Source organism: Oncorhynchus tshawytscha, linkage group LG20 (genome assembly GCF_018296145.1).
Source record: "Oncorhynchus tshawytscha isolate Ot180627B linkage group LG20, Otsh_v2.0, whole genome shotgun sequence".
Classification (NCBI taxonomy): Eukaryota; Metazoa; Chordata; class Actinopteri; order Salmoniformes; family Salmonidae; genus Oncorhynchus; species Oncorhynchus tshawytscha.
In genome coordinates, this window is record NC_056448.1 from 1,756,134 (window position 1) to 1,781,990 (window position 25,857).

The 25,857-nt window shown below is 41.2% G+C and overlaps 1 protein-coding gene across 3 annotated transcripts in view; it reads right to left on the reverse strand.

Annotated features, from left to right (window-relative positions):
• The window catches only part of LOC112219718 (band 4.1-like protein 4), a 91,755-nt gene that overhangs the window by 23,900 nt on the left and 41,998 nt on the right, over nucleotides 1-25,857 (reverse strand). For all 3 annotated transcript variants that reach the window (XM_024381244.2, XM_024381245.2, XM_024381243.2), the window contains 4 exons: nucleotides 14,646-14,697; nucleotides 14,421-14,499; nucleotides 6,295-6,392; nucleotides 4,409-4,529 (listed from right to left, as the gene is read on the reverse strand). In XM_024381244.2, coding sequence (XP_024237012.2) covers nucleotides 4,409-4,529; nucleotides 6,295-6,392; nucleotides 14,421-14,499; nucleotides 14,646-14,697 — 350 coding nt within the window. The remainder of the gene's footprint in view (nucleotides 1-4,408; nucleotides 4,530-6,294; nucleotides 6,393-14,420; nucleotides 14,500-14,645; nucleotides 14,698-25,857) is intronic.

A 25,857-nucleotide genomic window follows, 5' to 3' on the forward strand; every position in this document is an offset into this window, starting at 1 on the left:
CCTTACGAGTCCATTATGGATTCTGTTCACATGTTCTTTATAGGTGGCCAGGGCCGGGGACTGGGTTGAGATGATTGCTGGTATAAATACGGCGAGTGGCGAATGGCATTGGAACTGGGGGAGTTATTTACGGACGCTCTGGGGTGGGCGGGGGGAGACAGGCGGGGACGGGTCTGTGTGTGTGCCGTTAGTGTGTGTGGTTAGCCCTATGTCTCTCCACCTGGCCTGTCTGTTGCCTGTGGGACAAATGGGACCGGGACCGCCTGGTATGACGAGGCAGGAATAGGAAGTGGAAGAGTGTCAGAGAGCAGCAGATATATGACAGGGGGTGTGCTGCTGGATTCTTGGTGCTGACTATATAGCAGATCACAGCGAGGATGACATCCACAGGCTCTGGGGAGAACTAGGGCATATTCTCAGCCCGCTACGTCTGTCTCTCTGCATCTACTTCTCCCTTACCCTCTCTCCCACTCTTTATCTGAGTCCAGCTCCCTTTGTCTCTCTCTTCCGCCTTCTGCCTCCTCTCTATCCCCACTCAGATCTCATATCACTCTCTCTCTATTTCTGTCTCTCTGCATATAACTCTGCCCTTTCTCCTGCTCCTTCTGTCTCCCTTTTCATCCCTCTGCTTCAGCTCTGTCCCTTCTTGTTTTCATATTTCAGTGTCTCTATGTCCCTCTCTCTCCCACTGTCTCTCTCTCTTCCTGAGTGCCACTCCCCCTGTCTATACATTTCTCTCTCTTCCTCCCCCCTGCAACTCCTCTGTTCTCACAACCACTCTCTATGTCTATCTGCATCTTCTCCCACCTCTTCTCTCTCTCTCTTCCTCTCTCTGCCTACCCTCTACCTCTCTTTTGTCCCCCTACCCCAGTCTTTCTCTGACCAGTCAGTCAGTCAGATAGCAGTGGGAGGAAAGGAGGATGCATAGATGAACCCTCTAGTGGCTGATCTCCAATTAGACCAGCCTGCTCCGCTTTCCTCTCTCCATGGGACACTTAGCTCACTGCGTAAATAACGACCGAGGCATGAGCCTCATCAGCAGGCCAGAGGGCTGAGACTCCCTCCAGTATTACAGTCAGTCACAGCAGCAGACAGACAGAGAGAGAGCTGCTAGAGGAGCTAAGAGCCCAATGATGCTCTGAGTCACTTAATCGTTGATAGTTGCCTGAACCCTTTTCACTTCTTACTGTGCGTACTGTTGTCTTTTCAGCAGCAGTAAGAGGATATATGATCATTGACTAACACCCTTCAGGACTTATGGGGTTGACACTGAAGAGGTACTGTAATACATATGACATTATGGTCTCAATTTTAGAAGACCAACCCGATAGGTTTCTGTTATAGAATAATAAACTCTGACTGCGAGGAGAATGTTGTTATCCACAGAGCGACAGAGGACCAGACTTGGTTGCAGAGGGTATGGTGGGTCTGGAACGTTAATATGTGTGTCTGAGTGTGTGCATCCACATGTATTTGTGCGTGTGTGTGGATGCGTGTCAGGCTGCCGGGGGCTGCGTGGGGAGATTGTGTTGGTGTAATGTAGTGGACATTAGTGAAGAGGAGCTGGCTGTTTCTCGTGTTTCACACTGAGATTAAACCACATAATCACTTCACTCAGTTCACTGTCACAATACCATGGACCTATTCACTGTTTGGACACAAACAACAACAGAGAATGGATGGATGGATAACTTTGGTGTGCTGTGATTCCTCTGGAAAAATGGGTTTATTCTCCATTCTATATTAATCCATAATCCTCCCAATAGGGTTGGGGTCCTGGCAGCACTGTGCAGTCTGACATAACACTAATTGGGGGGGGTCTCTCTAGCTCTTATCATCAGGCCAGTGTTTTTTTTTCTTCTCTGTCACAGCTCTGTCTGTCATCCCTTTACCCTTCAAATCAAATTGTATTTGTCACATGCGCCGAATACAAAAGGTGTAGTAGACCTTACAGTGAAATGCTTACTTTACAGGACCTTAACCAACAATGCAGTTTTAAGATAAAATAAATAAATAAATAAAAGTAACAAATAATTAAAGAGCAGCATTAAAATAACAATAGCGAGGCTATATACAGGGGGTACCGGTACAGAGTCAATGTGCGGGGACACCGGTTAGTTGAGGTAATATGTACATGTAGGTAGAGTTATTAAAGTGACTATGTATAGATCATAACAGAGAGTAGCAGCATAGCGGGGGGTGGGGGCAATGCAAATCGTCAAATAGCCATTTGATTAGATGTTCAGGAGTCTTATGGCTTGGGGGTACAAGCTGTTTAGAAGTCTCTTGGACCTATTCTTGGCGCTCCGGTACCTCTTGCCGTGCGGTAGCAGAGAGAACAGTATATGACTAGGGTGGCTGGAGTCTTTGACAATTTTTAGGGCTTTCCTCTGACACTGCCTGGTATAGAGGTCCTGGATGGCAGGAAGCTTGGCCCTGGTGATGTACTGTGTCGTAGGCACTACCCTCTGTAGTGCTTTGAGGTCGGAGGCTGAGCAGTTTCCATACCAGGCAGTGATGCAACCCGTCAGGATGCTCTCGATGATACAGGAGAGGTAGTGAAACACACCTCACGTTCTTACACACACACACACACGCACGCACGCACGCACGCACGCACGCACACACACACACACACACACACACACACACACACACACACACACACACACACACACACACACACACACACACACACACACACACACACACACACACACACACACACACACACACACACACACACCTCTCACACCTCTAATATTTTAGGTAAAAATTGTGCACCAATATTGAATATTAAAATCCTGGTTTATTAAATGAAGTCCCCTTTAATACAGACCACATGTAAAATTCTATAAATCAGATTTCTGCCTTTTGGCATGTCCCTCTGACTTCTTAACCCCCAAACTTTTCACCATCATTGTGAAGTTATTTTGTTGCTTTGACAAAGTCATTTCTGTAGATTATTATGTGATTTCATTTGATTAGTGATTCCTTTTAGTTACAAAAAAACCTTCGTCATTTTAAGGTCAACCAGAGAATGGCAAAAAAAAGTATAACCTGCTTTTACGCTATGATTTTACTTTTGCGTGAACTGTTTCTTTTGAAAAAAATATTTTCCCATGATGTCAAGCAAAGAGGCACTGAGATTGAAGGTCGGCCTTGAAATACATCCACAGGTACACCTCCAATGGACTCAAATGAAGTCAATTAGCCTATCAGAAGCTTCTAAAGCTATGACATCATTTTCTGGAATTTTCCAAGCTGTTTAAAGGCACAGTCAACTTAGTGTATGTAAACATCTGACCCACTGGAATTGTGATAGAGTGAATTATAGGTGAAATATTCTGCCTGTAAACAATTGTTCGAAAAATTACTTGTCATGCACAAAGTAGATGTCCTAATCAACTTGCCAAAACTATAGTTTGTTAACAATACATTTGTGGAGTGGTTGAAAAACAAGTTAATGACTCCAACCTAAGTTTGTGTAAACTTCCGACTTCAACTGTAAATAAGGTATTTCTAAAAACCTGTTATAGCATTGTCATTATCAGGTGTGTATAGTTAGATGAGGATTTTTTTTCTTCATTGAATCCATTTTAGAATAAGGCTGTAACGAAACAAAATGGGGATAAAAGTCAAGGGGTCTGAATACTTTTAGAATAAGGCTGTAACGAAACAAAATGGGGATAAAAGTCAAGGGGTCTGAATACTTTTAGAATAAGGCTGTAACGAAACAAAATGTGGAAAAAGTCAAGGGGTCTGAATACTTTTAGAATAAGGCTGTAACGAAACAAAATGGGGAAAAAGTCAAGGGGTCTGAATACTTTTAGAATAAGGCTGTAACGAAACAAAATGGGGATAAAGTCAAGGGGTCTGAAGACTTTTAGAATAAGGCTGTAACGAAACAAAATGTGGAAAAAGTCAAGGGGTCTGAATACTTTCCGAAGGCACTGTAGATATAAACATAGATAACAGTATGTCAACAGTCTTGTTTTGACAGCCAACAGAACGCTTCAGAACAGATAAATGAAGGACTCAACTGGGGTTTAGTATTACAGTGCCAGTACTAGCAAACAGTTACAGATAAAGTAGTCTCTGATATATCTCAGCGAGCTCTAAATGCTTTCTGAGAAATGATTAGATCAGATCCTGTAGATAGTCCAATCCCTTATGAGAGACAAAAAATACACCAACAGAGACTGACTACATAACCCAGCCACTGTAACAGTACAGTCACAGTAACAAACATGATATCTGACGCAAAGAACAGTGGCGAGAGACGGGACCCTTTCACACACATCGTGTATAATCTGTTATGAGGGGATCAGACTGGGATTAGGCTGGCTGTCAGAGGAGTGAGGGGGAGAAGAGGAGATAGGAGAGGAAGAGGAGAGGGCTTCCTTACGTTACGGTTTTGTGAATCGTCTCGATGGCGTCTTCCAGTTCCTCTTTCTGGTCCGGGACAAAACGGTACTCTGACACGTAGCCTGACACATGTTTGTACGGGTCGTAGTCGCCAAGTTCAGCTGGAGAGAAAGAGTGAAAGACATATGACGTACCCAAACACGAACACACACATTTTGACTGTGTGAGAGATCATATAACACTATGAACATTGACATCGCATACAGTTGAAGTTGGAAGTTTACATACACCTTAGCCAAATACATTTAAACTAAGTTTTTCACAATTCCTGACATTTAATCCTAGTAAAAATAACCTGTTTAGGTCATTTAGGATCACCACTTTATTTTAAGAATGTGACATGTCAGAATAATAGTAGGGAGAATGATTTATTTCAGCTTGTATGTCTTTCATCACATTCCCAGTGGGTCAGAAGTTTACATACACTCAATTAGTATTTGGTAGCATTGCCTTTAAATGGTTTAACTTGAGTCAAACGTTTCTGTAGCCTTCCACAAGCTTCCCTCAATAAGTTGGATGAATTTTAGACCATTCTTCCTGACAGAGCTGGTGTAATTGAGTCAGGTTTGTAGGCCTCCTTGCTCACACACGCTTTTTCAGCTCTGCCCACACATTTTCTACAGGATTGTGGTCAGGGCTTTGTGATGACCACTCCAATACCTTGACTTTGTTGTCCTTAAGCCATTTTGACACAACTTTGGAAGTATGCTTGGGGTCATTGTCCATTTAGAAGACCCATTTGCGACCAAGCTTTAACTTTGTGACTGATGTCTTGAGATGTTGCTTCAATATATCCACATAATTTTCCTCCCTCATGATGCCATCTATTTTGTGAGGTGCACCAGTCCCTCCTGCAGCAAAGCACCCCCACAAGATGCTTCACAGTTGGGATGGTGTTATTCAGCTTGCAAGCATCCCCATTTTCCTCCAAACATAACAATGGACATTATGGCCAAACAGTTTTATTTTTGCTTCATCAGACCAGAGGATATTTCTCCAAAAAGTATGATCTTTGTCCATATGTGCAGTTGCAAACCGTAGTCTGGCTTTTTTTTTTGCTGAGGGGCCTTTCGGGTGATGTTGATATAGGACTCGTTTTACTGTGAATATAGATAATTTTGTACCTGTTTCCTCCAGCATCTTCACAAGGTCCTTTGCTGTTATTCTAGGATTGATTTGCACTTTTCACACCAAAGTATGTTAATCTCTAGGAGACAAAACATGTCTCTTTCCTGAGTGGTATGACGGCTGCTTGGTCCCCTGGTGTTTATACTTGCGTACGATTGTTTGTACAGATGAACTTGGTACCTTCAGGCATTTGGAAATTGCTCTCAAGGATGAACCAGGGTTGTGGAGGTCTGCAATTTGTTTCCTGATGTCTAGGCTGATTTCTTTAGATTTTCCCATGATGTCAAGCAAAGAAGCACTGAGTTTGAAGGTAGGCCTTGAAATGCATCCACAGGTACACCTCCAATTGACTCAAATGTTGTCAATTAGCCGATCAGAAGCTTCTAAAGCCATGACATAATTTTCTGGAATTTTCCAAGCTGTTTAAGGCCACAGTCAACCTAGTGTATGTAAACTTCTGACCCACTTGAATTGTGATATAGTGAATTATACGTGAAATAATCTGTCTGTCAACAATTGTTGGAAAAATGACTTGTGTCATGCAGAAAGTAGATGTCCTAACCGACTACCAAACTATAGTTTGTTAACAAGAAATTTGTGGAGTGGTTGAAAAACAAGTTTTAATGACTCCAACCTAAGTGTATGTAAACTTCCGACATCAACTGTAAAACAATTATTGAATCTCTTTTCATTCACAATTTACTCTCTCTATTTCTCTCTCTCTTTGTGGGTACTCACACTGTATGGCCAAGGCTGCCAGCTGTGCGCTGATATCAAGGGGACAGGGAATTCTGCCTTGTAGTACATCTTGCTTTACCTGCAGGAAGAATTGGTACCTACAGTACCAAGGCACAGACTCTGGCCAAGTGAGACACACATCCTTAAATCCCACACACATAGCACAATAAATACATGCAAATAACAACACAACCACCAAGCATGGAGAGACATGTGTACTGTGCAAGGTTATAGTTTTGTGTTTTTATTTATATACAGTACCAGTCAAAAGTTTGGACACACCTACGCAATGCATGGTTATTCTTTATTTTGACTATTTTCTACATTGTAGAATACAAACTATTAAACAACAAATATGGAATCATGTAGTAAGCAAAAAGTGTTAAACAAATCAAAATATATTTTATATTTGAGAATCTTCAAAGGAGCCACCCTTTGCCTTGATGACAGCTTTGCACACTTTTGGCATTCTCTCAACCAGCTTCACCTGGAATGCTTTTCCAACAGTCTTGAAGGAGTTCCCACATATGATGAGCAACTGTTGGCTGTTTTTCCTTCACTCTATGGTCCAACTCATCCCAAACCATCTCAATTGGGTTGAGGTCGGGTGATTGTGGAGGCCAGGTTATCTGATGCAGCACTCCATCACTCTCCTTGGTCAAATAGCCTTACACAGCCTGGAGGTGTGTTGGGTCATTGTTCTGTTGAAAAACAAATGATAGTCCCACTAAGAGCAAACTAGATGGGATGGCGTATCACTGCAAAATGCTGTGGTAGCCATGCTGGTTAAGAGTTCCTTGAATTCTAAATAAATCCCTGACGGTATCACAAGCAAAGCACCCCCACACCATCACACTTCTTCCTCCATGCTGCATGGTGGGAACCACACATGCGGAGATCATACGTTCACCTACTCTGCGTCTAACAAATACACAGCGGTTGGAACCAAAAATCTCAAATTTTGTCTCATCAGACCAAAGGACAGATTTCCACAGGTCTAATGTCCATTGATTGTGTTTCTTGACCCAAGCAAGTATCTTCTTCTTATTGGTGTCCTTTAGTAGTGGTTTCTTTGCAGCAATTCGACCATGAAGGCCTGATTGACGCAGTCCTCTCTAAACAGTTGATGTTGAGATGTGTCTGTTACTTGAACTCTGTGAAGCATTTATTTGGGCTGCAATTTCTGATGCTGGTAACTCTAATGAACTTATCCTCTGCAGCAGAGGTAACTCTGGGTCTTCCTTTCCTGTGGCGGTCCTCATGAGTCAGTTTCATCATAGCGCTTAAAGGTTTTTTACTAACCCTACCTTGATTGGCTCAAACTGATTGGCTCAAAATGCATTAAGAAGGAAAGACATTCCAAAAATGTACTTTTAACAAGTTACACCTGTTAATTGAAATGCATTCCAGGTTACTACCTCATGAAGATGGTTGAGAGAATGCCAAGAGTGTGCAAAGCTGTAATCAAGGCAAAGCTTGGCTACTTTGAAGAATCTCAAATATAAAATATATTTTGATTTGTTTAACACTTTTTTTGGTTACTAAATGATTCCATATGTGTTATTTCATAGTGTTGATGTCTTCACTATTATTAATGTAGGAAATAGTAAAAAGAAAGAAAAACCCTGCAATGAGTAGGTGTGTCCAAACCTTTGACTGGTACTGTATGTGTATATATATATATACACAAACATGAAATAAAAAGTTTCAGTTTTCAGATCTGATTTCCTTATTTCATTAAGTTTTATATTAAAAAAACGGTAGTTTTCATATTATTTAGTTTCAGTTTTAGTGTTAGGGACAGAAAGCAGCCAATGCATGGAGGCTAGGAGCCATTTAGGTGTTGTATAGTTGTTCTGTTTTTGGGGATATCCCTTCCTGCCACTGTGGGGCGGTAATGTATAAGCTGATGAGTCATAGCATAGGTTAAATTAGGTTTAAAGGTCGACTCAGTGAGATGATATAGATGTATAAAGAAAACAGTAGGAGTGGGTCAATTTCCGCAACGGTGCGAGGATACACTTCCCTGATCTTTTGGTCCCGTAGCAACCACGTTACAGCAGCTTAAAGCGCACCCACATGCGCAGATACTCTGTGTGAGAGTCTTGCATTACGCTCATCTCATTGGGTGTGTTTGTAGTAGTATGGCTAACGAAGTCTCACTGCAGACGAAAGTCGACGAGTGAAGTCAGACACTATAGTGCAGGGGTGTCAAACTCATTCCATGGAGGGCATACTGTCTGCTGGTATTTGGTTTTTCCTTTCAATTAAGACCTAGAAAACCAGCTGAAGGGAGTTCCTTACTAATTAGTGACCTGAATTCATCAATCAAGTACAAAGGAAGAGGAATCCTGCAGACAATTGGCACTCCGTGGAATGAGTTTGACACGTGCTGTTGAGGTTTTCTAACAGCAAGGCTCTGATCAACATGGCAGTGTCAACATAGCTGCTATTGTTATTAATAAACGTTTCTTTATACATGTTGAAAACGTTTCTAAACTCCCATATCACACACTCAAACTCAAAACAGGAATGAATTGGTCAGAGAGGTCTCAAATATCACTTTAATGTGTTTCCTCTGTTCTGCCTGTAGCTTTATAATAGTGGCTAAGTTGGTTCCTGTTTCAGTCACGTAGTCGGTCACGTTCGCATGGGTCAACCAAAGACACCTAATGGTTCACAAATAGTGCCTCTCACTACCCAGGCGTTTGGCTGCATGGTGCAGTTGGTGAGAAGCAACTGCAGCGACTTGAAGCCAACTTCATCAAAAATTCAACATGTAGGCGCAAGTTGGACATTTTTGTCCCCATAATGCAACACACTTTGAAAGGTGGTCACCGACTGGACAAAATGTACCCGCTCGAACGCGCCCAATATCTGCTGTACCGCTCGAGTCATCTTGCTGTCTACCTTTAAATTATTTAAAGTCAATGGGCGCATTCGAGCTGATCACTTTTATCAAGTCGATGGTCACGGCCTTCCAAATTGTGTTGCATTATGGGGATAAACATGGTCCAACTGCATGAACTTTACAAAAAAATCACGTGCTCAAAGGTCATCCAAAATGGACCCCTAAGCCTTATGCACTTGTGGAGATCCCGAGATAATTCAACAGGGGTAAGCAATATGGTAATAGCGCCACCTTGCCTTCTGATAGGCTGTGTAGGGCCAGACATTTCGTTTAATTGTATTTCTTGAATTTTTTGACCGGTATTTCCAGAATGAATAAATGCTCTTTAATTGACACAAGCTGTCTCCAATCAATCATTTAAGGTCTGGTTGTGCGCGAATGTTTGGGGGGGGGGTCGTTTAAACCAGGAGAGGCGTAGCATACGGATCTTAATTGCAGGGACTACTATTTGTAGATCAGTAATTCTACACCTCACTTTGCTCAATCTGATCCTCTCCAAAAGACTCAATCCCTGATCATCTGTGGTTATAACAGAATACTTCTACCTCAACAGTCTCATCCTTACATAACAAGATAACATCAATCTACAAAATATTTCATATTTAACGTCTTCACCCAGCTCTCCTAAAATATGAAGAAACGTTTGGTCTTGTCGTTGTTATGAAGATGCTTTCTGCCTGAGCCTCCGTTCTTTACATGCGTCTTAATGAATGCGCTCATTTTGTGTTTGTCAACTTTTCGAGAGGGATGCTGGAACTTGCAAAAGCCATATCTTCGGCGTTTACGTTTTTTTGAAATAGTGAATGAAAATGGCTACTTTGTTCAGAAATAGGTTATATTTTCTTAAATAAAATGACTATAATTTTCATATGTTGAAAACAGACAATGAATAAGTTAAATATTTACGTTGATAATGTCCTTAAAATGGGCTAATAATTTGGTGCTTTAGGCTAAAGCATAGGTTGCTGATAAGAATAACGGTCAGCAAAATGACTGGCCCTCGCTATATGGAAGTATCATGTTGCTTATACCATTCAAATCCTCTTAGATCTCCTTCTCACAAATTGATTGTACAACGTACACCCACATTATTTCAGCTTTTGAGTGTATATGATATGGGGGTTGGAGACAGAAAGAGAGACAAAAATGTTTATTATAAACAATAGCAACACTGCCATGTTGTTCTGAGCCTTGCTGCTGGAAACCCACATAGTGCCTGACTTTCGACTGCTGCACCTCCCCCGACCTCAACTTTAGTCTACAGTCGGTTGCTTTAGCCTTAACACTCAAACGCGTCCAATCTCAATGTGACCTGCCAAATTCAGAAGCTTGAAAACCCCATTAGATTTTTGACGAAAATGTAGATAAGAAAACTTAAACTGAACATAAATTCACAATGTTTTTTATTTAATTTTGGTTTGTTTTGGAGTCAAAGATAGTTTCAGTATACTTGTAGTTTTTCAAACAGGTTTTCAAAATGATTTTATTTCAGTTTCTACCAGAGTCTCTAACCACATCTCCAGATTCCTACCGCATGCTCTAAACCTTTACTCCGGTTCATCGCAGCTAGCTAGCTGCTATCCGAGTGGCTACTCCTGTCTAACGTTGCTGTCCGGAAGCAAGCACCAGTTAGCCTGGAGCTAGCCTCGAACTAGGCCCATCTCCCAGCTAGCCGAAGAGATTCCATCAAGCAGTCCCTGGGCTTCAATTACGTCTTTGCAAATTGGCCTGGACCATTTGCTGCCGACACGGAGCCATCACGACTGGTCTACCGACGTAACCGCCCGAGGGGGGTTCTGTCCCAAAGCAAGCACCAGTTAGCCTGGAGCTAGCCTGGAGCTAGGCCTTTCTCCCGGCTAGCCGAAGGATTCCATCAGATAATTCCTGGGCTTCAATACCTAATCTGCCAATTGGCCTGGACCCTTTACTGCCAACATGGAGCCCCGCCAATCCATCACGACTGGTCTGCCGACAAAACCATCCGAGGGGGTTTCAACAGACTCTCCCATTGCGACATCCCCTGAGGCCCATCTGCTAGCTTGCTGTTAGCCCGGCCTGCTAACTGTGTTAATCGCCGTGCATCCAGCTCGCCTAGCTACTCACTGGACCCTATGATCCCTCAGCTACACATACCTCTCCCTAATGTAAATATGCCTTGTCTATTGCTGTTTTGGTGAGTAATTTGTGTCTTATTTCACAGTAGAGCCTCCAGCCCTGCTCAATATGCCTTAGCTAGCCCTTATGTTTCACCCCCCACACATGCGGTGACTGCACCTGGCTTAAATGGTGCCTCTAGAGACAAAACCTCTCTCATCGTCACTCAATGCCTAGGCTTACCTCCACTGTACTCACATCCTACCATACCCTTGTCTGTACATTATGCCTTGAATCTATTCTTCTGCATGTTAACATTAGAAGCCTCCTCCCTAAGTTTGTTTTATTCACTGCTTTAGCACACTCCGCCAACCCGGAAGTCCTAGCCGTGTCTGAATCCTGGCTTAGGAAGGCCCCCAAAAATCCTGATATTTCCATCCCTAACTATAACATTTCCCGACAAGATAGAACTGCCAAAGTGATGCAGAGTTGTAATTTACTGCAGAGATAGCCTGCAGAGTTCTGTCCTACTATCCAGGTCTGTGCCCAAACAAGTCAAGCTTCTACTTTTAAAATCCACCTTTCCAGAAACAAGTCTCTCACCGTAGCCCCTTGTTATAGACCCCCCTTGGCCCCCAGTTGTGCCCTGGACACCATATGTGAATTGATCTCCCCCATCTATCTTCCAAGTTTGTACTGTTAGATTACCTAAACTGGGATATGCTTAACACCCTGGCTGTCCTACAATCTAAGCTAGATGCCCTCAATCTCACACAAATCATCAAGGAACCTACCAGGTACAACCCTAAATCCATAACCATGGGCACCCTCTTAGATATCATCCTGACCAACCTGCCCTCTAAATACACCTCTGCTGTCTTCAACCAGGATCTCAGTGATCACTGCCTCACTGCGATCATTGCCTGCGTGCGTACTGGGTTCGCGGTCGAACGACCTCCCCTCACCCCTGTCAAACGCTCCCTAAAACACTTCAGCGAGCAGTCCTTAATAATCCACCTGGCCCGTGTATCCTGGAAGGATATTGACCTCATCCAGTCAATAGAGGATGCCTGGTTACTCTTCAAAAGTGCTTTCCTCTCCATCTTAAATAAGCATGCCCCATTCAAAAAAGGTAGAACTAAGAACAGATACAGCCCTTGGTTCACCCCAGACTTGACTGCCCTTGACCAGCACAAAAACATCCTGTGGCGTTCTGCATTAGCGTCGAATAGCCCCCGCGATATGCAACTTTTCAGGGAAGTCAGGAACCAATATACTCAGTCAGTTAGGAAAGCTAAGGCTAGCACTAATTCCAAAAAGTTTTGGGACACTATAAAGTCCATGGAGAATAAGAGCACCTCCTCCCAGCTGCCCACTGCACTGAGGATAGGAAACACTGTCACCACCGATAAATCTATGATAATTTCAATAAGCTTTTTCCACGACTGGCCATGCTTTCCACCTGGCCACCCCTACCATGGCCAACATCTCAGCACCCCCTGAAGCAACTTGCCCAACCCTCCCCTGCTTCTCCTTCACCCAAATCCAGACAGCTGATGTTCTGAAAGAACTGCAAAATCTGGATCCCTACAAATCAGCTTGGCTAGACAACCTGGACCCTATCTTTCTAATATGATCCGCTGAAATTGATGCAACCCCTATTACTAGCCTATTCAACCTCTTTCGTATCGTCTGAGATCACCAAAGATTGGAAAGCTGCCACGGTCATCCCCCTCTTCAAAGGGGGAGACACTCTAGACCCAAACTGTTATAGACCTATATCCATCCTGCCCTGCCTTTCTAAAATCTTCGAAAGCCAAGTTAATAAACAGATCACCGACCATTTCGAATCCCACTGTACCTTCGCCACTATGCAATCTGGTTTCCGAGCATTGTAGTAAAACTACATGCATGCTCCTCAACCGATTGCTGCCTGCACACTCCCGACTAGCATCACTACTCTGAACGGTTCTGACCTAGAGTATGTGGACAACTACAAATACCTAGATTTCTGGTTAGGATGTAAACTCTCGTTCCAGACTCACATTAAGCATCTCTAATCCAAAATTAAATCTAGAATCAGCTTCCTATTTCACAACAAAGCCTCCTTCACTCATGCCGCCAAACATACCCTTGTAAAACGAACTATCCTACCGATCCTTGACTTCGGCGATGTCATTTACAAAATAGCACTCTACTCAGCAAACTGGATGTAGTCTATCACAGTGTCATCCGTTTTGTCACCAAATCCCCATATACTACCCACTACTGCGACCTGTATGATCTCGTTGACTGGCCCTCACTATATATCCGTCGCCAAACCCACTGGCTCCAGGTCATCTATACGTCTTTGCTAGGTAAAGCCCTGCCTTATCTCTGCTCACTGGTCACCATAGCAACACCCACCCATAGCACGCACTCCAGCAGGTATATTGCACTGATCATCCCCAAAGCCAACACTTCCTAAGGCTGCCTTTCCTTCCAGTTCTCTGCTGCCAATGACTGAAACGAATTGCAAAAATCTCTGAAGCTGGAGTCTTATATCTCCCTCTCTAATTTTAAGCATCAGCTGTCTGAGCAGCTTACCGATCACTGTACCTGTACACAGCCCATCTGTAAATCGCACACCTGACTACCTCATCCCCCTATTATTACTTACCTTCTTCCTCTTTTGCACCCCAGTATCTCTACTTGCACATCATCATCTGCACATCTATCACTCCAGTGTTAATGCTAAAATGTAATTAGATCCGCCTCTAGGGCCTATTCATTGCCTACCTCCCTACTCTTCTACATTTGCACTGTATACAGATTTTTCGATTTCTCTTTTCTTTTGTGTTATTGACTGTGCGTTTATGTGTAACTCTGTGTTGTTGTTTTTGTCGCACTACTTTGCTTTATCTTGGCCACTTCGCAGTTGTAAATGAGAACTTGTTCTCAACTGGCCTACCTGGTTAAATAAAGGTGGAATAAAAATAAATGAAAGTTTACTGAATGGTTTTTCATGATTTCTTTCGTTACTTTGAATGTATGTAGGCCGTGCTACATATTTTGCATGTGTGGAGGTGCTAGCCAATTAAGTACACAATAGCGAGACATGAAAAGTCCTGACAATGCACACCTTGTTATTTCTTCTTTTAGCTTGCAGGGATCCTCAGCATAAAACTTGACCCCAAAATAGAGTGTGTATGGAGGCCCCGCTGAGAGAAAGGGAGAGAGAGAAAGTCAGAGAGAGGGAGAGAGAGCCTTCTATTTCACTAACTGCAGCAACCTTCTACTGTAAATCACTGTATCCAAACAGCTGAGAGACATTCAACTCAACGCAGAGAGAAGAGGAGATACTTACTCGTTATTAAATCTTTGTGCTCCGAAAGGGTTTTTGAGGGGTCAAGCCAATACTGCAAACAAAAAAAAAACACAAACAGAAGACATTTAATTACATACAAAAAGTACTGCCATAATGACTATTTGTTTACATAAGTAGTACCATACGTAATATACAATATGTAACTAGTAGCCTATGTGTACGGTAACAATTACAGTATGTTCTGTAACAAGCTACCTTGAGCATGAGTATTCAGTAATTGGCTGGAAGAAAGAGATGCACTTTGTCAAATCATGGCTGAGCAATCTGTGCAGTGTGTGTGTGTGTGTGCAGCGTGCAGTCAGTGTATTGGACAGAATGCAGGCAGCTCCAGAGGGGGATGTTCAGTCATGCAAATTCTGGTGTAATACTGAAGCCACATTAAAAACAACTTTTATCCAAACTGTCTTGTTGAAAAGGAGCGTGACTGTGTGAGTCATTAAAATCTGCATCAATAAAACATGGAGTTAGAACAGGTCACAGCATGCTGGCTTTTGTGAACGATCTTATACCGACTGTACTGGCATTTTGGATTTGCAGACAGTCTTTGGTGGATATTTTTTCATCTTGTTGGGCCTCTAGCTCCCACATCAATGAACATCTGATTTGGGTAACTTCCTGCAAGACTGCCTGGATTTCTGTGCACAAAGTCCTTATGGGACGGTGGTGATGCATAATGCTGTGGGACAGGAATGTGATATGTATAGGACTTTTATTGTGATCCACCCATACCTGTGTTCTAATTGGCTACTGTATTAAAGCAAAGGCTTCTGGTTAGAAGACCAGTCAGAGCTGCCATGATCTAGTGTGTGGAGGTGTTACCATTCCCTCTCCCCATATTATTTATTTTATACCCCGTTATGAGTTATGCAGAGTCTCAGCATTAAAGTTTGCAGTCGAATGCACTGATGACGCATTGTCAGCGTTTGTCAACTACAAGACCTACAACCAACAGCCTTACAATGCTTTATAATGTGACATAAGTGCTTGAAATAAAATAAAAGCACAGTACCTCCTGCAAGACTGCTTGGCCTGCACAATGTCCTTATGTCACACTGATTCGGCAAAATACAACTGAGATCATCAACTAGATTCTGCTGCAGGATGACTTTTTATTGAGCAGATGGCCACGGGGCAGGAACATAATTACAAAAATGTGTAGACTGAAAATTGACCGCAAGAAGCCCAAACAGATACAATATTTGACTAAAACCTTGCTAACATTTGTATATGATCACGTGTCTCTCTATTATGAGTAAGAATACTTGGCAACAGATTTTCTGGCGTTTTTACAGTCTTTTATGACAACAATGACAATTCTAAAAAGATTGCTTTGCTCAGAAAATTTGGGGTCCAAACAAAGCCACCCCCGGGCCAAATTAGTCCCGCGGCCCACCAGTTGGGGAACCCTGTTGTATAATGTGACATAGCATAAGTGGTTGAAAGAAAAGCAGAGTACACTGCTAAAATAAGGGTGCTTTTTGGCTCTATATAGAAACATTTCTTCTAGCAGAGTACAGGGACATCCCTCAGCAGTGGGTTTACAATAGAACATCCTGCTTTAAACAGCCTTTTCAGTGGCTAATCATTGAGCATGTTCAATGCCGCTCTGAACACAATGTACAATTACCCTACGTGACAATGTGTAATATAAACACTGTGGAGGTCTCAAACAAGAATAACCTACAGTACATGAAGCTAACTAGATATGTTCCAACACCCACATTAATGTTTTTTAAATTTTATTTCACCTTTATTTAACCAGGGAGGCTAGTTGAGAACAAGTTCTCATTTGCAACTGCAACCTGGCCAAGATAAAGCATAGCAGTGTGAACAGACAACACAGAGTTACACATGGAGTAAACAATTAACAAGTCAATAACACAGTAGAAAAAAAAGGGGAGTCTATATACATTGTGTGCAAAAGGCATGAGGAGGTAGGCGAATAATTACAATTTTGCAGATTAATAACACTGGAGTGATAAATGATCAGATGGTCATGTACAGGTAGAGATATTGGTGTGCAAAAGAGCAGAAAAGTAAATAAATAAAAACAGTATGGGGATGAGGTAGGTAAAAATGGGTGGGCTATTTACCGATAGACTATGTACAGCTGTACATAATATATGACTTTGAAGGAAAGGTATGCATTCAAAGTAGTATGCTAGTGTGGATATTGGAACATGTCTTCACCTCAAACATAACAATCCACATCGACATGTTCACTGGTTATATAGTATATTCACTGGGTGGCAGGTAGTCTAGTGGTTAGAGTGTTGGGCCAGTAACCAAAAAGTTGCTGGTTCAAATACCTGACAAGGTGAAAAATCTGTTAATGTGCAAGGCACTTAACTCTAATTTGGGTGCCATACTAGTATGTCTGACCCTGTAAAACAACACATTTCACTGCATCTATCCGGTTTATGTCACAACATTATATATATTTTCTTCTCATAAAGACAGAAATATATTCATGTGTTTATCATTGGTTATAGCAGCTAAGGCGCAGTGGTGTCTATCTGATGGGATGTTGTCGAGCTTCTTCTTATGATCATGACTGCAAAATGATTATTTGCATTGTGGTCAATGTGAGCCCATGCTTTGCTACGATTTTGTGTCAGAGCTCATGTCACTGCAGCTTAGGCTTCTCTTGGGAACCATCGTAAGGAGGAAAACAGATTGACCACACTGTTTCTCTTCCTCTGATCTTTTAATTACTTAAAGGCCCTGTGCAGTCAAAATGTGCTTTTCCTTTATTTGATCTATATTTCCACACTATGAGGTTGGAATAATACTGGGAAATTGGGAAAATTATGATAATGCCCAATTAGTGTAAGATCTGTTTGAAAAGACTGCCTTAAATTTCAGCATATTTTGGTGGGATGGGGTTCTGGCCCGCCTGGCGACATCACTACATGGTATAAATGAATAGACCAATAACAATGAATTTCAAACCTCTCAATAACAGCTAGTTCTCAGGTTACATATCCCTCCCATAGGTTCATCCATTTAGGCACCTCACTCAGACCACTCCCAGACAGTCCTAGCAAAAGTCTTGCTTGAGACTTATTGACCATTTTAATTGAAAACCATCACAATTAGGTACTTAATTGTTACCCAGAAATGATTTGATAGAGATAAAAATGGCTGCATTGGACCTTAATAACCTCTTACAGCTACCCCCCTACTTTTTTAAATTTCCGCCTGAAGAAATACCCAAATCTAACTGCCTGTAGCTCAGGCCCAGGACCAAGGATATGCATATTCTTGGTTTCATTCGAAAGAAAACACTCTGAAGTTTGTGTAAATGTGAATTGAATGTAGGAGAATATAACACAATAGATCTGGTTTAGATAATACAATTTAAAAAACATATGTTTTTTATTTTTTATTGTTGTATCATCATCATCAGCTTTAAAATGAACAAGACAAAACAAACATTCAGATAGGATGATGGGGACAATTTCAGTGAAAAACATAAGAGGGCAACAGTACTTGTGCAAAGATTCAGAATGATAACTTCCAAAATGAGTGTGCAACATGACATTTATCATGAAGTCACCCAGGTGTCCCACACAAGTAGCCCAAATGTACCCAAGTGGCCAAATTGGTGAAGTTATACATTTTGAAAGGAATAACTATATACAAAATACCTAAATGGTATTCTAACACACACACCCAAAAAATGGAGAAAAAACATGAAAAGAATATATATACATTTACAAAATAACACTTTCAATATTTGGAAGACCCTCAGTCCTCTACACAATATTGTGCTGCTGTGATGCCAGGTGCCATAGCAGTCTCTTTCTGCTGTAAAGCAGAGGGTCACCAAGCATGTGGTGCAGGTGATGGGGGACTTCATTTTGCAAAGAACCCAGCGACGCCTCCATGCTGTGCCCTTTTGGCCCTGAGGCACATCCATGCCTGCAGAAATACATTTGGGCAGATGAACATCACTTGTGGCAGGAGCTGGATGAACCAGCTTCAGTGGGGGATGGACACCTTGGCACTCGGGGCTCCCATTCGGAGTCAGTCACTGTGAAAGAAAGAAATGAAAGAAAATGTTCAGTTAGAATAGTTTCACATATGAACCCTGTATCAACAGGTATACTAAACAGATATATATATATATAGAGTACAGGGAACATAAGATTGAATATATTATTATAGACCTGCTAGATCTACTGTCTTTATTATATTACAACAGACCAGCTGTATCTACTGTCTCCATTTCACTTTGGCCATTGTTGTGGGCCTGCCCTCCCCTCAACAGCCTCAAATAGGCTATTTCATGTGGGGGTGGGGTGGGGTGGAGCGGCAGACACACGCATCTCGGCCATGCTCCCTCTAATCCACAATATGTATATATACACACACAAACATAGACTATGGGTCATAAACATACCCCCACGCACAATGTATAGCTAACGTGTACTTTACACATCTCATTACATTTTTATATATTGCTACTAAAGAATGATTAAAAATCACAACTAATATTTTATATTATTAATTTCAAACAACAGCATTAGCATGAGAAGAACTTACCAGTCCAAAACGATGTCCTCTCCGTTCAAAAAATATTCCTCCATTTGGGAATCGCTAAATTAATCGTCCTCCAATAATCTCTGTCTCACTTTCCCGATCAATTTCTTCTAAAATTGTGTGTACATCTGTATATCTAGACTTAGATTTAGCTTTCCCTGACTTAGTCGCCATACTGATTGATATATAAACAGCTGAATATGCGCTTTACCAAAACAATGCTGTACGTAACATGCGTTGCTACTTCCGGTATGAATCTTCAATGGCGAATGACCCTCTTTACACCGGAGTTTACTACATGGGTTGGTCTTCCAACACATAAACATTACATATTGCCGTTTACCTCAGCTCCTTGGCTATCTACCCAGCTAGATTTCAAGACGATCAGTGGTCATTGGGTTAAAATACAGTCAATCAACGAAACAGCGGTCATATCATTGGTGCACAATGATGTCATTACTTGTTGTCTTCAAACCGGTTTCTTTCAGTCAATACGTCCCGCGAAATGACCCATCAGGTTTGGTTGTGTTACAAACAAAACAGTTGATTGCAATGAAACCAAACATGACTGGAAAAGTCAAGTTTAGTGTGTGTATTTACATCAAATGTCGTCGAAAATGGAATGAGACGGAATTTACGACAAGAGGTTCACAAAATGTTTTGTGTTAGGCTATAAAAACTGATTTTATCAAACAAAAGACCATTCATTGTGTAACAATGAGCATTGGGATTGCAAACAGATGAAGATCGTCAAAGGTAATCGATTTATTTTAATGCAGTTTGTGATTAGGTTACGCCTGTGCTGGTTGAAATAGTTGTTTTTTTAATGGGGCTTTGTTCTCAGATAATCACATCGTATTCTTTCGCAGTAAATCCTTTTTTAAATCTGACAACGCAGTTGGATTAGCAAGATTCTAGGCTTTCGACCGATGTGAGACACTTGTATTTTCATGAATGTTTAATATTATTTATGTAGCGATCATCCGCTAACGGGTTCGGTGCGCAGAGAGGTTAAACAAGTCTCATCGGCAGCAAACTTTAAAAACAAACGTGATAACTTAGCAACAGGATTCAACTGTTTTAAAATGAGACTGCAATAAATAGCATTATCCACTCACTGTTTTATGTTTTAAGATGACTGTAGATCATGGAGCTGATAACGTTATTGAAACTGCTTACATGTCTGATATAAATTACTTGCACCGCACCCCTTGCATGAAGAAACAGCTTCAAGTCCTGTTTTATATGCATTCCATATATTTAATGTGAATTTCTGGAGATGTAGCTACTAGCCAAGATGAAGATGGAAATTCAGCGGATGTTAGAGGAAGGGAGGTGTCTGTGAGCTCAATCTTTTGATTCTGGGGCATTTTTGGGGCATGGAGATGAATAAATGTTAGTGTAATGAGGTAGGTTAGCCTTGAATAACCTATTTCAGACTTAAATATGCCACTGACAGATGCTGTGCACCATTTCCTTCTACCTAAACCCTCACCACACCACAGATGGGCCCCAGGGTCATATTCACTAGGGCACATCATAGCAAAACATTTTGCTATATTTGTCTATTAAAAATGAAAATGTCTTATTGGACATGTTCAGGAAAGGTAGTCCCTCTCGGTTTCACTACATTTTCTTCCGCTTGGTGCCTAATGAACGACCCAGAACACACCGGAACAGATGTTGGTGACCAGGGGAACGTGATTAGAGCTGTGTCTGTGACTGAATTAGAATAAGTTAATTGAATTGGTTAATCTTATCTAATTTACAATAATCACATCACTGCAGCTGGTGTGTTCCAGTGCATGCTAATTAATGCAAATGAGAGGTTGGGGATAGAGCAGTGGCTGACAGTGACAGGGCGGTATCGCTATGGACAACCAGACAAAGACAGAGGAGTTCCACTTAGAAAGATAGCCTGAGCAACAACCTACTACTTATTAACCTTTTGTAATACTTTATAGCCTGCAGGTATAATGCAGTATAATGCAGTTATAATAAAAAAAATGTACTGAAGAATATTCTTTTGTTATACAGAAAAATCTAATCATGGTGTGCACATGAAGGAATATGCTAGCCTTAGTTATCCAGTAACCTTATCTATTAAAGCAGGTAGTGTATATGTGTAGTACGGCCAGTTAATGGGTTATGTCTATCAGCTTTCATGGCACCTGCACAAAGCCCTGCTAGAACTATTTATCTCTCTTCAAATGCACCTCAAGGATTTAAAAAACATGGGATCAGAGCTTGTTCTGTATGAGAATTATGAGAGAGTTTATGTCTCTCTTCCCTTCAGCACTGCTCAGTCCCCCAGTGAATGGAACTAATTAATAATAGATAGATAATAAATAAATTAAAATGTTCTGTCATCATGGGGCGAGGCTGCCCGGACCATGCACCACTTCAATAGGAAGTTAAGTTAGGACAGTTTGATTGATAGGTCTGACTGAGAGGCCCATACTCTGTTCCAATAGGCCAATACTGAGAGGCCCGGGCTCTGAATCTCACTGTTATTTACCCCCATCCCAAGGTTATAACTGGAGGGGGAAAAAACTGTATGCCTAAATTGTTTAACCTGTTACAAAGGCGAAGCCTATAGGGTAAATCATGGCTGGCATTGTTTATAATCTGCCACAATAGAAATGTGCCAGCTATAGGAGGGGATAGTAGGACAAGGCTATCTTAATGTGAACATGATGGAAGTTAAAGGTAAATATTCATTATTTCATCAATTAAAAAAATGGTGACTGTGTGACTAAGATGACTGACTAAAACTAGCCTAAAATTGTCCAGGGTTTTAGTTAACTGATATTAACTCAAACTAAAAAGGATGAAATTATAAAAATGTAAATCTGACTGAGACTAAAATTTGTATTTTAGTCAAAAGACCAAATCTAAAATAGTTACCAAAATTAACACTGTTATGGCCCCAGGCAGTCCCATATAAATTACAGAGATGTCTATTTTAACTGATAGGTTTTGATTATAGGTGTGCTGAGGTTGGGATTTATTGTCATAAATCTTTCCCAGGAGGCAGCGCTGCAGAGTGGTCACTAGCTGGCACAGCCATAAAGTCATAAAATACGATTTTAAACCTAACCCTGAATTAAAGAGTGACTGCCCCTTAAAAACAACTAATCCCTTTGAAAATGGCCTATATGGCATCAATACGAGTCAGAAACATTTACTCGAGTGTCAAAATGTACTACAAAGTGTAAATAGGATAATTTTGGTCTAAAATGGAATGTGGAACCTCAGTGTCACAAGTAAATAAAGGTTGCGTTTGGATTACAGTTATGTCAAAAAATCATGCCCCCTTTTGCCAAGTTCTACGTTCAAATTCCCTTTCCGATTCCCTTCATTGAATGGGGCTCATTCTTTTCATTGCACAAAACCAACACGTTCAAAAGATCACGGCCAGTTGAGACTGAAAAGCCCTATACGGATCAACCATGCAATGCATGCTTCCAGCAAGATGCACAGCCAAAATCTATGGTTTGCATGCCCTGCCTATTCCGCATGACCGTATCATGCGGAATAGGTCGTTGGAGTTCGTTGGTCACCAGTGGTGGTGAGTATACCGGTAGCTAGACCAAATATGCATATGTTTATGTATATTTTGATAATTATTATCACTATCATCTAGATTAGAATGTATGTTTTAGCACGATGTTCCAAATGCCTGCATCTCAAGAATCAAGTGTGTATTTTTTTCTGTTTTTACGAGTGTTTGTCTTTTTTTGGTTTCGTCTCCTTTGCTCCTTCTGTGCTGTGTACACTGCGCATCTTCCCATTCCCAGACACCAAGCGCCTCCCGTGCCACTCACAACAAAGACGATCTTCTTCATCTCTGACAAGCAGTTTCAACTCGCTATTTCCATTTTAGGTTTAGTACAACATAATCGGTCATATGGACACCAAAAAACATTGAGACATTATTTGACTGTAATAGAGGAGAACGTAACCTTTGCAATGATTCCCTTTTTATGTCTCAACTCCCAAAAGTTTGAACCGAGCAGACCCTACTAAAACGGGAGTATGAATTAATTTTCCGTTTCTATCGTGCGCAGCATTGCAGTACCACTAGCAGAATTTTAGCCAAATTGTCTAGTCTGTGTTTCATAAATGTGCAATGAGCATAAAAAAGTTGCATTTACATAAGGAATTGGCAACTCGTTCTCATTCTGAGAAGTAAGCATCCGGCCGTGATCCCATCTGGCCGTGATTGGGAGTCCCATAGGGCGGCGCACAACGGGCCCAGCGTCGTCGGGGTTTGTCCGGGGTAGGCCGTCATTGTAAATAAGAATATGTCCTTAATTAACTGAGTTGCCTAGTTAAATAAAGAAAATATAATAATCATCTGATCCAGGTAGGCCACTTGATTTCAACATCTCAACAAAGTAAACAGGCTATTGTAGCGACATTAAAACACCTTGGTGTAACAGCTAAAGTGTTAGCTTGAGAGCCATTGGACCCGGGTTCGAGTCCCGGTTGGGGCTACACCTCCCGAATTCGCTACATACACTATGTTGTTCAAACAGTTGGAGACAGACAGAATGGTGTATTCATAGCAGTTCAACTGTTCTGTTCTGCAAGCAAATAGATCCAAGTTGGCTAGGCTTAAAATATAAAGACTAGCTGGCTACTCACTAGCAGTTATGCTTGAGAGATTGCTTATGAAACCTTTGTTAATTTTCTATATTGCCTGCGACCAGAAGTTGGCCATTCAGTGAATGTGCATGGTTATTTTTAAATTTGTAACAAAAACGGCATTTTCATAGACTTGAAAGACAGATCATTAAAGCAGGTTAAACTATTTTGATTATTAGTGGGTCTTATGCTTGAAGACTTATATTTAGCCTAGGTATAATTTTACAAGCTCTGAATTAATTAGATTATTCCCGACTGTTTGAAATGCAGTGTATTGACTTGTGCAACAACGCTTATTTAGAGAATACAAAAAAAATCAAGATACAATATATATTGTGAATCGCCCATAAATTTGAAGAAAAAAAAAATGGAGATATGATTTCTAGTCCACATCGCCCGGCCCTAATATCATTGCTAGCATAGCTGACATTAACTAGCTACCTAGCTATATACTTAACTAGCTAGCTACCTAGCTATATACTTAACTAGCTACCTAGCTATATACTTAACTAGCTAGCTACCTAGCTATATACTTAACTAGCTACCTACCTAGCTATATACTTAACTAGCTACCTAGCTATATACTTAACTAGCTAGCTACCTAGCTATATACTTAACTAGCTAGCTACCTAGCTATATACTTAACTAGCTACCTAGCTATATACTTAACTAGCTAGCTATATACTTAACTAGCTAGCTATATACTTAACTAGCTAGCTACCTAGCTATATACTTAACTAGCTAGCTACCTAGCTATATACTTAACTAGCTAGCTACCTAGCTATATACTTAACTAGCTACCTACCTAGCTATATACTTAACTAGCTACCTAGCTAGCTATATACTTAACTAGCTACCTAGCTATATACTTAACTAGCTACCTACCTAGCTATATACTTAACTAGCTACCTAGCTAGCTGGCTAATGATAGCGTACATCAATACAACTCGGATTTGGCTTGGAAACACGATAACATTGAAAAGGGAGACAAATAATTAGTAGGAAAACCTTTGATCATGATGTCGCCAGATTGAATGTAGATGCAGTAACTTTAGCCAGCTAACTTAAATCTGAGGGGACAACCGTATTTTAGCTAGCTAAGATTAGCATTGTTAGCTTTTATGATAGTCTTTGATAGTAACAGTAATAGCAACAATGCCATCTCTCTAAAGTAAATTTGACGACATCTAATATGGCAGTTGTTTCCTACTAATTATTTTCCTACTTTAGCAGTGTCATCATATTTTTATGCCACTAAATTAGTGTAATTTAGACAAAACCGTCACATTAGCCTCCGAGGTGCAACCCATGTCTAGGGCATAAATATATATTGGATGCAGCTATAGTGGTACTAGCTAACTCGTGTCTGACTACAATAGTGTTCTAACTAGCAGCAACAAACTCAAACCAACCCAGTACTAAAGCTAAACATATCACAGTTGGTTGCGTAGTGTAACGGCACCATCGGCCTGAATACAATCCAATCTGGAGACAGTCAGACTACGTCTGTAAAGCATATAATTAGCTTCCAAACAAGATTACGTTATTTCTCGAGCCATGTTTATAATTAAAGGATAATGACAACCGTTTACCCTGTTTTTCTGTTAGACAAAGTACACCGTTGGGTGCCTGATTGATCCCCTGGCCATGAATGGAGGCCTGGACCTACCAGAAGGAGCAAAGATGAGTATCCTAACATGTCCAGTAATGTGATTTCAATGGTTTAGCGACCTCCAAAAATCATTTCATTCACTGTTGTCTTGCTATTTTCACAGCTTGCCAGGCAAGACTTCAGACTAAAATAGTCCAAAGCTCTAAGCACTAGGCTACCTGTCGCTGATATCTGAAGTGAAACAGAAAGGTGAACACAACGATCAGGTTGGTTCCACCAGGCTAATCATAACCACCATTGATAATTGTGTGTGTGTGTGTGTGTGTGTGTGAGAGAGAGAGAGACCGACCAGTATCTATGATGAGGGGCCAAGAGCTGATCTAT